At 45.0% G+C, this 12,388-nt stretch overlaps 1 protein-coding gene across 3 annotated transcripts in view; it reads left to right on the plus strand.

The window, feature by feature from the left end:
- Positions 1 to 704: 704 nt before the first annotated feature.
- The window catches only part of PCSK6 (proprotein convertase subtilisin/kexin type 6), an 87,852-nt gene continuing 76,168 nt past the window's right edge, over positions 705 to 12,388 (plus strand). The window contains exon 1 of one of the 3 annotated variants that reach the window (XR_010068690.1): positions 705 to 962. Coding sequence is in view for 1 of the 3 variants with exons in the window: in XM_063314397.1 (XP_063170467.1) it covers positions 798 to 962 (165 nt within the window). In the remaining 2 variants the exon portion in view is untranslated. The remainder of the gene's footprint in view (positions 963 to 12,388) is intronic. The other 2 variants (XR_010068689.1, XM_063314397.1) reach the window with 2 other exon arrangements.

The following is a 12,388-nucleotide window of genomic DNA, read 5'->3' on the forward strand; positions in this document are numbered from 1 at the left end:
ATAACCACGCGCCCATGCATGCCTAATCCATATCTCAAACTGGAATCAATAGGAGGAAAGGACGATTTAGCACACCATTTGCTTTTCTGTGCCGGCAGCGAAAAAGGAATTTGGCAACCGGGACGGATGCGGAGTTCCTCTGTCCACAAAATAAAATCGCTGAAAACTCCTTCCTCCAATAAATGTCCAGGATATTCTAAGCCCTGGCGGGGTAACTGTGTTTTGCTGACTAAATCGCGTTGGCTGGCTCCGGAGAAGCCCCGGGGAACACTGTGGTGTGGTTGACTAGGTAGTGGCTCCGTGCGCCCGGCGACCAGCTTTATCGGCTCGGCCCGGAGTTCCCCGAGCAGCGGCGTCGGGCTTCGGTTCCGACGGGCCAGGCTGCCTCGCCGGCCAGAGACGGAATGCCAGCCGCAGCAGCCGCCGCCCGTCCTCCCTTTGGCAGCATCGCTAACGCCAAGTCCAACCCGCCGCCAAAGAGCTGTGAGGCGGGGAGCGAAACGAGGGCTGGCAACCCACGGCCGGACTGCCCGTCCCAGCTGGGACCCGACGGCGACGCTTGGCTCCCGCGCCCCCCTCGAGGGGGAGGCCATCCACTAGCCCGCGCCTCCACCCCCTCCCGGCTTCCCGCGGCCGCGTCCGCCTTAAGAGGTCGAGGCTCCACCCACCGGCGGGCTAAAGCAGGCGGTCGCCTGCCTGCGATTCGCTCTCGCCGGGCTTCCAAGTGGGCAGCGTTCTTGTGCGCTGCGCTCGCCCGCGGGGCTTCTTCGGCGCGTCCAGGTCCGGCCGCCGCCGCCATGCGCCCCTTGGAGACCTGCCTGCTCCTCCTGGCGGCGCTGCCGGCTTGCCTGGCCAGGCGCTCCCGGACTGTCTACACCAACCATTGGGCCGTGCGGGTGCTGGGGGGCCACGGCGAGGCGGACCGGCTGGCCTCCGCTTACGGCTACCTGAACCTCGGGCAGGTGAGGCGCGCAACTTTCGCGCTGTTTCGAGGGGCTGGAAGTCGAGGGAGGGGGCGTGCGGAGGGGTGGTGGGAGAGATCCCCCCACCCGGTTGCCCCTTTCCTGTAATTTCACCGCGCCGCTGCACTCCCGAAAGAACTTTCCCACTCTTGGCAGTGCTTTATTTCCCGCGAGCCCCCTTCTACTTGAAGGAGGCGTCTGGCGGAGGGGAAACCAGCGAGGGAGCGACGTAAACCGTCCCGATCCGGTTTGAAGGCAAAGTGCGAGGTCCTGTTAGATCAAATGAAGAGCTGAAGGGATTGGTGTCCGTCCTGGGAAGGGAGAAATACCCCCTTGTCCGAGGCTGAGATTTTCCACTTTTGCTAAGTCTAGCGAGGCGATGCCTCTCAGGTCAAGCTGGGCGCGGTGCTATCCTGGCCGAAGTGGACTTGGTGAGGTTCAGCGAGGCAGATTCCCCAGTCGCTGCATCAGCCGGGGCAGCTTACTTCTGAGTAGGCACGGAAAGGATTGCGACATGTTGGTCAGATCAACTCTCCGTTGATTTCAAGCTTCTGGTGCTTCTTCCCTGCTAGAGAAGAGGATCTCCTCGACTGGATCGGTGCCTTGTAGAAATTGATAGCAGATGTTTCCTTGGGCTGAAGCCGAGCGTGTCCTACCCATCACTTGCCCGCTGGAGGGGGCTTTTTAGCTTAGGAAAGCGCACATCATCCCATTGAGCTTGCTAGACTTTTTAAAATGGTGCCAGGTTCTTTCTTGGTTTTGCACAGATTTGCTGAGGTGTTGCAATGCAAACGAAATGCCCAGGAACGTTGTGGATGACTGGGGAAATGCTGGACAGGTGAAAGAGCAAATTTCTCCATTTCTGCTTGCATGGCTTGGACTAAAGACCCTTCCATACTGGGTAAATCTCACCTTTAGTTATTCTAGTGAACGAGCTGCCATATTTTGAGGTGGACCTGAGTGGCTCCATCTGTTCCAGCACAGGCAAAGTTCTTTTCTGGCTTGAACAATAGATGCTGGGATTTTGAACCCACGTCCCCTACGGCAAAACCTAGCTTATTTCTGAGGTTGCTTCTTGGATGAATGCTGTGTTTTTTCATGAGCAGGAAGTTTGAAGGAGGGCTTTGCTGGTTTTTAGGAATTATGACAGCCTGTGAAGCTATCATCTACCTTGGCTAAACTGCCCCAAGTCCCTCATATACATAACCGCCCCCATCCTTAGCTGAATTTGTGGCTCTTCCAGGGTTTTCTTTCACATCTACAACCTTTCTTCAGCTGTTCTTCCTCCCCTTGGCTCACGGCCAATTAACTTTTAATCTCCAACCTCAACTTTTTGCTGAGGACCTTTGTGTCCAAGGGACTAGAGTGGAGATTTGCAAAAGGAGAGGACCCCAAAGGTAATTACTTAGCTAGATCATGACAGCTGAAAGAAAGGAAAAAAAAAACCCCAGAAAAATAACCAGAGACAGACTCCAGAGGAAACTGACTGTTGGAAATGAATCAATATTTAATTTTTGCCCAGCAAAACATGCCCTTATCAATTTAATACCAGTTATAAAGCTATTTATATATTTCTTCCCAGATGCAATATATGTAAGATTAATTGATTTCTCTGTAGGTGTCTTTTTTCGGGGGGGGGGAGGGATTGGGACAGGAGGCAATGGAGAAAGGAGAAAGTCTTGAAATACCTGCAAAACTGGAACTTTTGAGATTCTTGCCAATACTGTCTTTTATCCCCCTGGCTAATTGTATTTGGCAGCTTTTGCATATTTTAATAGTGTCTCTTTTACTCTATCCCATCTCAGAGTTAAAGATGATCCTTTGGCTTAGGGGTCTTCGTTAAAAAAAACAAGGAAAGGAAAGCCACTGGCTGTGTTCATACTGAAACGCAAACTAACCAAGCATATTTTAGCTTAGCTTGTTTTGTAAAATCAGTCCATGCAATTAGTATAAGGTTTAGTGTGGGCTGTGAATTCAAAAACTGAGGTTCCTGGATTAAATCACAGTTAACCATAGGTAAATATGTTGTGCAGACCCAGCTAGTCCTTGAAAAAATAATAGGTGGTTTATGCAGTACTTTAAGTTATGAGGTCCCTTGTTGGTTAGGCTTAGTGAACTGGGTGAGCCCAACCAGTGCAGTAAATCATGGTTAAGGGATGACGTGCAAACCCAGTTATCAAAACACAGCCAATTGTCTTTCCTAATTAATGAATCCTGGGAAGGGAAAAAGCATTGCTTCAAAAGGCAAGGAATGTCCGACAGAGCGAGAGAAATTTCTCTAAGAGTTGAGGGCACCACATTTGAGGGCAGAGATTGACAAGCTGGGCAGTGCTCAGGGAGGGTGATAACACTGGGAAGGCATCCAGCATCCAAGACAGGATAGCTGTGAATAGCGATTGGTTGGCAATACAAGCAGGTGGCTACTGTTCTTCATTAATATCTTTTGTGTAGGCTTTCTATCAGCCTCTGGTTAGTGATTGTGAGAAGAGGATGCTGGACTTGGGCCAGGAGTGATGGGGGTTGTAGTCTATTACTTGTAGTCCAACAGGAGAGTGCCACATTGTGCTTTAGGTTATATTGTGATTGCTTCGGGCTCAAATGGAGGTCATTCGGTAGGTTGTGAATTTCTGGTCGTCCTCCGTGGCTTGCTGGTTGAAAGGATTCTTAGCCCACTTTCTAATTATTTTGTTGGTGGTAAACTGGAATTAGATTGTACTGCTTGAAACTATACAAGGGGCTCATGTGATTGAACTGATGACTGCATCTCACTGCCCATCTTCTTCCATGCAGACAAAAAGTGAACAAGTCAAGGAGAAGCCTCACTTACAGTATGTTTCCCCAGCATGCTTGTGATTTGTGCACTGGGTTTGTACAGTTTACTAAGCCAAAATGTGGCTTGCTTGTTTATGGCTGTGTTGTGTGAACCCATCCATTGTCAGTCAGTCATGGTTGTCTATCAGTTGTATGAACCCTCGACTCAGGTTACTCAGTCAACCATGACTTAAGCCAGCATGATCACAGCTGTGATCTAGAGTGATACATCTAAGATACAAGGGCAAGAAGGAATTTAACTCAGGTAAAGACACCTTGATCAGAAGCTGGATTCATGTATAACATTAAGCCTTAAGGTAGTTTGTTTGTAGTTTAGCTATTGTGATTTATAAACTGTAGTTTATGGCTCAACACAAGGTGAGAACCCAAATGTTTTAGTATTCATTGCATATTTGAGGAGAATAATGGGAGTCTGGTTAACCTCACTGTGATAAAGTTTCCGTACCTACCTACCTACCTACCTACCTACCTACCTATCTATCTGGCAGTTTCTACTGGAGGTCCCTCCATTACTTTCTTTTCTTGCAGTACAGCTTTACCCCATGTTCTGATCCAGCATCCATCTTGTTGACTTATTTCTGGGGCTCATCTCCAGATACATGTAGGATAACCTTTGGAATGAGGACAATTATGTTGAAATAGAGTGTGCAAAAAGAGAATTAAAAAAAAAACAGATCTCTTACCAAGGGCACTTTTTGTTGTTGTTTATTCATTTAGTCGCTTCCGACTCTTCGTGACTTCATGGACCAGCCCATGCCAGAGCTTCCTGTCGGTCATCAACATCCCCAGCTCCCCCAGGGATGAGTCCATCACCTCTAGAATATCATCCATCCATCTTGCCCTTGGTCGGCCCCTCTTCCTTTTGCCTTCCACTCTCCCTAGCATCAGCATCTTCTCCAGGGTGTCCTGTCTTCTCATTATGTGGCCAAAGTATTTCAGTTTTGCCTTTAATATCGTTCCCTCAAGTGAGCAGTCTGGCTTTATTTCCTGGGGGATGGACTGGTTTGATCTTCTTGCAGTCCAAGGCACTCTCAGAATTTTCCTCCAACACCATAGTTCCAAAGCATCTATCTTCCTTCTCTCAGCCTTCCTTATGGTCCAGCTCTCGCAGCCATATGTTACTACGGGGAACACCATTGCTTTAACTATGCGGACCTTTGTTGTCAGTGTGATGTCTCTGCTCTTAACTATTTTTTCGAGATTTGTCATTGCTCTTCTCCCAAGGATTAAGCGTCTTCTCATTTCCTGACTGCAGTCAGCATCTGCAGTAATCTTTGCACCTAGAAATACAAAGTCTTTCACTGCTTCTACATTTTCTCCCTCTATTTGCCAGTTATCAACCAAGCTGGTTGCCATAATCTTGGTTTTTTTGAGGTTTAGCTGCAAGCCAGCTTTTGCACTTTCTTCTTTCACCTTCATCGTAAGGCTCCTCAGTTCCTCTTCGCTTTCAGCCATCAAAGTGGTATCATCTGCATATCTGAGATTGTTAATGTTTCTTCCAGCGATTTTAACTCCAGCCTTGGATTCCTCAAGCCCAGCATGTCGGATGATGTGTTCTGCATACAAGTTGAATAGGTAGGCTGAGAGTATACAGCCCTGCCGTACTCCTTTCCCAATCTTAAACCAGTCCGTTGTTCCGTGGTCTGTTCTTACTGTTGCTACTTGGTCGTTATACAGATTCTTCAGAAGGCATACAAGTTGACTTGGTATCCCCATACCACTAAGAACTTGCCACAATTTGTTATGGTCCACACAGTCAAAGGCTTTAGAATAGTCAATAAAACAGAAATAGATGTTTTTCTGAAACTCCCTGGCTTTTTCCATTATCCATCGGATATTGGTAATTTGGTCCCTAGTTCCTCTGCCTTTTCTAAACCCAGCTTGTACATCTGGCAATTCTCGCTGCATGAATTGCTGAAGTCTACCTTGCAGGATCTTGAGCATTACCTTACTGGCATGTGAAATGAGCGCCACTGTTCAATAGTTTGAATGTTCTTTAGTGTTTCCCTTTTTTGGTATGGGGATATAAGTTGATTTTTTCCAATCTGATGGCCATTCTTGTGTTTTCCAAATTTGCTGGCATATAGCATGCATTACCTTGATAGCATCATCTTGCAAGATTTTGAGCAGTTCAGCTGGGATGCCATCATCTCCTGCTGCCTTGTTATTAGCAATGCTTCTTAAGGCCCATTCAACCTCACTCTTCAGGATGTCTGGCTCTAGCTCACTGACCACACCGTCAAAGCTATCCCCAATATTGTTATCCTTCCTATACAGGTCTTCTGTATATTCTTGCCACCTTTTCTTGATCTCTTCTTCTTCTGTTAGATCCTTGCCATCTTTGTTTTTGATCATGCCCATTTTTGCCTGGAATTTACCTCCGATGTTTCTAATTTTCTGGAAGAGGTCTCTTGTCCTTCCTATTCTATTGTCGTCTTCCACTTCCGCGCATTGCTTGTTTAAAAATGATTCCTTATCTCTTCTGGCTAACCTCTGGAATTTTGCATTTAATTGGGCATATCTCCCCCTATCACTGTTGCCTTTTGCTTTCCTTCTTTCTTGGGCTACTTCTAGTGTCTCAGCAGACAGCCATTTTGCCTTCTTGGTTTTCTCTTTCTTTGGGATGTATTTTGTTGCCGCCTCCTGAACAATGTTGCGAACTTCTGTCCAGAGTTCTTCTGGGATCTTATCTACTAAGTCCAGTCCCTTAAACCGATTCTTCACCTCCACTGCATATTCCTTAGGAATATTAGTGAGCTCATATCTAGCTGATCTGTGGGTCTTCCCTAATCTCTTTAGACTGACCCTAAATTGTGCAAGAAGAAGTTCGTGATCTGAACTACAGTCAGCTCCAGGTCTTGTTTTTACCGACTATATAGATGTCCGCCACCTTTGGCTGCAAAGGATGTAGTCAATCTGATTTCAGTGTTGTCCATCTGGTGAAGTCCATGTATAAAGCCGTCTCTTAGGTTGTTGGAAGAGAGTGTTTGTTATGCAGAGTGAATTGTCTTGGCAAAATTCTATCAGCCTATGTCCTGCTTCGTTTTGTTCTCCCAGGCCATACTTACCTGTAATTCCAGGTGTCATTTGACTGCCCACCTTAGCATTCCAGTCTCCTGTGATGAAAATAACATCTCTTTTAGGTGTGTTGTCCAGTAGGTGCTGCAGATCCTCATAGAACTGCTCTACTTCAGCTCCTTCAGCATCTGTGGTTGGGGCGTATATTTGGATCACTGTGATGCTAGATGGCTTGCCCTGAATTCGAGTTGAGATCATTCTATTGTTTTTCGGATTGTATCCAAGCACTGTTTTAGCCACTTGACTATTAATTATGAAGGCTACTCCATTTCTTCTGTGGTCCTCTTGTCTACAGTAGTAGATCTGGTGGTCATTTGGTGTGAAGTGGCCCATTCCAGTCCATTTCAGTTCACTGATGCCCAAAATGTCTATCTTTAATCTTGACATCTCACCAATAACCACATCCAATTTGCCCTGGCTCATAGATCTTTCATTCCAGGTTCCAATGGTGTGTTGATCCTTAGAACATCGGATTCGCCGTTCACCACCAGCACCGTCGGCTGCTAGCCGTCCTTTCGGCTTTGAGCTAGCTGCGTCATCACGTCTGGGGCTAGTTGAACTCATCCTCTGTTCCTCCCCAGTAGCATTTTGACCATCTTCCAACCTGGGGGTCTCATCTTCCAATGGTATACCGACATATCTCTGGTTGTACTGATCCATTTAGTTTTCACGGCAAGAATACTGGGGTGGGTTGCCATTACCTTCCCCAGGGATCGCATTTAGTCTGACCTCTCTGTCATGACCTTCCCGTCTTGGGTGGCCCTTCACGGTTTAGCTCATGGCATCTCTGAGGTGCTCAAGCTTCAGCACCACAGCAAGGTAACGATCCTTTGCTGAAGATCAAGGGCACTAGTAATGGGTTATTGGGGTTACGATGTACATAATTTCCCCACATGATTAGTAGGATGCCAGGAGAGAAGAGGACACTGTTGTTAGCAAATATCTAAGCAATCAACTCAAGTTTGAAGGTAACTCAGTTATCATTCAAACCATAATGCTACGTAGCATTCCACACGAAGCACTTGTTACTATCTATGAGAGAATGAAGAAGTACCTTGGATCTAAACGGATCCTTTGTCTTCATTGCAAATCTTGGTCCAATAGTAGTTACACCTGGTGTTTCTGATGCTTTGCAGAAGATTCTCTGTATGAGAGAGTGAGTTCTTACATAGTCCATAAGACACAACACGATAGCAAAACTAATGGTTGCAAAAACAAGTAGAAGCAGAGCAGTTGGCTCATATCTCTTATGTGGGGCAGGAAGGAGAAAGATACACAAGAAATGTTTCTACATATAGGACTTTTTCTTAAAACACAGCAGTTGGTGATGGCTTCCTACTTTCTGAAATAATGCCTACCAGAAGTTCTTGGGAGGTTGCCTGAATGGTACAGTTCTCTGGGCTGAAGCCTGACATTTTGTCTGCATGTGTCAATGGACTGCAGTTTGTAATGGTCAAAACCTTTGAAGAACCTTGTCAGTTCTTGGCTTAAAACTCTTTCCAGCATTTCTTTGAGTTTTCATTGTGATGACCTCTGCTGAACTTTGATTCTCCCAGGAAGTCCTGCAATCTTTTTTTCTTAGGTTCTTCAGCTGCAAAGAAGTTTTTTAAATTATTTTTTTAATCCCTGCATATTGCTTTCCTTGCTGGCTCAGTACTGTTTCTTGGTTCACTGCTTCTCTGTCCTGGTAGCAGGGCAATTTGTCTGTGTACTAAAAGGACTGGTGATAAATTCTGACTTAACTTCAACATTTCAGCCCTCCTTTCAGTATAGTTAAGCCAACAAGCTCTGATGTTAAATATTTAAGGTGCCTTAGGGCAAAATGGGGAAGACAAAATTGACTGAAATAGGTAAATGTCTTGAAATCAATAGTTGTGGTCTAAGATTATACAAACCCATGGTAGAATGAATTCACACAATCCACTGAACCAAAAATTAACCATATTAACTGGGTTTGTGCAACGGACTGAACCACAATTTAGCCAAACAGACTTTAGTTTTGTTTTATTAATCATGCCAACCTCTTGAGACGTTGTAACATAAATTAGTTTTGTAACTAGGATTGGAGTTCTCCCAGGAAGCACAGCTTGGAGGCTGGGTCACACAATATGATAGACTAAAGTATGATTAATTACTTTGGACTCAATGTGTTATCCAAACCCTGTCATCTGCATTAATTTAAATAAACCATGCTGAAACCTATGATATGTTCACATGTTGGGTGAATACAGCCTAGAACATCATCTCCAGAAGCACTAATCAAGGCAGAAGCAGGTTGCCAAGTAAAGTGGTACATGAACTGAGTGGAGGAACTGGCCATGGTTCAAATCCACTGACCTACAAATCTGCTAAAGCAAGATTTAGGTAAAGAGTTCCAAATGCCCCAACTTGCTCCACATCATTCCTGTCCTTGGATTCAATAATGGGATACATGAGGCTATGGCCTGCAGATATCTAACAGAAGAGAATACCTGTAGCTCAGGGTTGAACTGTGGAGTCCTTGGTGCTCTCTGAGCTTGGTTGTTTGCTTGCAACAGGTAACATCATCAGTAGCACTGGTGATGTTACCTAGTCAGGTAACGAAATATCTGCAGGCAAACAACCAAGCTCAGAGACAGCAACAAGGACTCCACTACAGATATCTGTTTCGTGATGATACAAAGCAGAGCCTTCTCCATAATGGTTCTTGTCCTATTAAAGACCTCTCCCTATAGAATGCCAAGCTCCCCCACTGACCTGTTCAGATAGATCTTTTGGTATTGCTTTTCCCAGCCATTAGCTCCCCCTAAGAGTTGGCTCTTTCATAGATTGCTTTATTCTGGTTTTTATTGCATGTATAAACTGATTCTGGAGTTGTTTGCAATGCGAAGGAGTATCACAATGAAACTGACAAAATGGAGATAGATGGTTCCCAAGTCTGTGGAATTGGTACTTAAGTCTGTATTGGATGGTGGTGTGCCACTCATCTCCTGGAGGAGACTTGGTTATGTTCTTTGCCTGATCCTATCCTCACTGCTTTTCTTTGCTGATTGCCTTTCTTTTATAATATGAAGGTGGTCTTTTCTTCTCTCAAATGTTATATGTACTATTTTTGGAGTACTTTGACACCTTACACTTTATAGATGTTTTACTGTCAGCCCTTCAAGGTAGTCCAGACCTGGGACGCATCATGTCCAATTGTAGGAAAGAGTGATAGATGCCTCCCTTAGCCTCCTGGCGGGGAGCATTTATTTGGGTGCAATTGGCAGGCCCCCATTTCCATGGAACAGAGCAGCCTATGTGCTAACAGTGGTGGTGTTACAGAGCGAAGAACACTTCTTCATTGTTTAGGATTTGCGCACTGCAGATGTAAACAGGCTGAGCCAAGCAGCACCGATCTGATGGCTTGGAGGCATCAAAGCATGGCACTGCAGACAGAGGCAAAAGAGCAGAACTTCTGCACATCTGGGAAGCCCTAACAATTTGGAGCAGTTTGAGTTGACCCCATTGATGCTATCTGTCCTGTTTGCAAATGAATATTGGCATGGTCAATTGATTGTATGGCTGATCTTAGCAGGTCCTTTGGAAGACCTTGATTGGAAATTTGGAGTAGTGCCCCTTTCCTCTTGGTGCCTGTCTTCAGAATGGGCTGGGCACTTGGCTAAAAGTATTAGCAATGCTGCTACAGCAGCAGAAATTCTGTTGCTCTGGGATGATGATGATGGTCTCTTGCGTTTATCTTGTACCCCTCAAGTGCCGTGCATAATGTTCCTCCTATTTTCCCAATAACATTCCTAGGAGGTGGGCTGAGCTAGAGTGAGTGACTGGCCTAAGGGAGGACTAGAACTCATGGTCTCCCAGTTTCTAAGTAGGATTCCTTACAGTGCTAGTGAATGGGACAAAGGTTCATTTGTTGAATGACAGGACTGGCCTTTAGGAAGACAAGTTCTACGTTAGCCTTCCTTGATTCAATTCCCTTTAGATATGGTGAACTGTAATTCCTATCACATTGGCCATGCTGGCTAGAGGTGATTAGTATTAGTGTATGGTGCCTTTGGAAGGCAACAGTGGAGAAAACTGGATAAGCCTCTTCAAAAAGAGGAGGGGGGGCGGGCTGGGATCATGCAGCTTGCTAAGCTGGACTTCCTCCACTTGGGCTCATACACTTGGACCTTAACTTCCAAAATTCCTCTGCAAACATTTATATTGCTAAGAATTCTGGTAGTTAAAATTCATGCATTTGGAGACTGCCTAGGTGGAACAAGGCTGAGCTGCACCATGACTTTTTTTAAAACATTGGTTTGTGGTACAAGTCTTGATGCTTGGGTTCACATGCCACACTAAGTTAAAACTAACTACATGAAAGCTTAAAACTGTCTAAGCTCACATGTATTAGAAAATCTTGCAGCATGCCCGCTATATATAGTCCATTGGTGATATAGCTTTCAAAGGTCTGTTCAATGAGATGACTTGGAAATGTTTTATTGAGCACTTGAGAACTGCTGCCAGATCAAATAGACCTGGGCTAAATGGACTATTAGTTAGACTAACAACCAGATGAATTTATTGATAACAATTGGCCTGGTAGGGAGAGGAGATTCCAGATAGACTTTGGAAATAATTCCAGCTGGGATTCCCAGGTGCCTTCTCTCAATTTTGAATTATTTCTTCATCTGTTTGTTAGAACAGGGTCATGTTGCAGACATCTGTGCCTGAAGGAAACTATGTTTCTATGATGCTGCATCTTTTTCTTTGGCCTTGAATCTTTTTTTCCTCTTTTGGCCTCTCCAGCTGCTTATTTTCCTGCACTCTTTTGTTAGTGGTGCATTTCCAATCTTGCGTTTAGAACTTAGAAATGACAAACAGAGAACTGCATAGCTCTTTGCGGGTGGTAGAGAATGTGAATGCTCCTTTGCCTTGATTGTTTATGAATTTAATTTATACTAAAAATGAAGACCCCAGGGATTGCAGATTAGAACTAGATTTAGAGTTTAGAACTAAATGAACATAATAAAGACCGGAAAATGTAAACTCTACCAGCAGGAGATCAGGAAGGTAGTACTGCAGAAATAAATTACTAACAAAACAGAGACAAGAGAAGAGGCATTGCAAAAACTGGCCAATGTAGGTTGTATGTACACACAAATAGTAATATATGTTTTTTAAAAATGATAAAAACTCATTCCTGATGTCTGCATAGACGGGTTGATGGATGGATGTTCAGATTTTCCATGACTGATATAAAGCATGAAGTTCAGCCTGTACAAAGCAAAAACAGTCATGCCAGTTACAGCTACAAGCACGTGCAGTGTTATCTCACAGAACTTCTAACGTTGACTTATGTGACCTTCGTTGTGGTGGAAATGACTTTGTTCAACCTGCAGATACAAGTTGGAAAGGGCAGGGATGTTAGTTGTCTCCTGAAATGCAGAAGCGAGTCAGAATGCAAGTTAGCAAAGCAGGAAAATGATTGTGAACAAGTGTACAGTTGGGGTTACAAGGCTGGGCTGCTGCAAAAGGAACTTCCTAGGGAGGTT

Source organism: Candoia aspera, chromosome 13 (assembly GCF_035149785.1).
Source record: "Candoia aspera isolate rCanAsp1 chromosome 13, rCanAsp1.hap2, whole genome shotgun sequence".
Lineage (NCBI taxonomy): Eukaryota > Metazoa > Chordata > Lepidosauria > Squamata > Boidae > Candoia > Candoia aspera.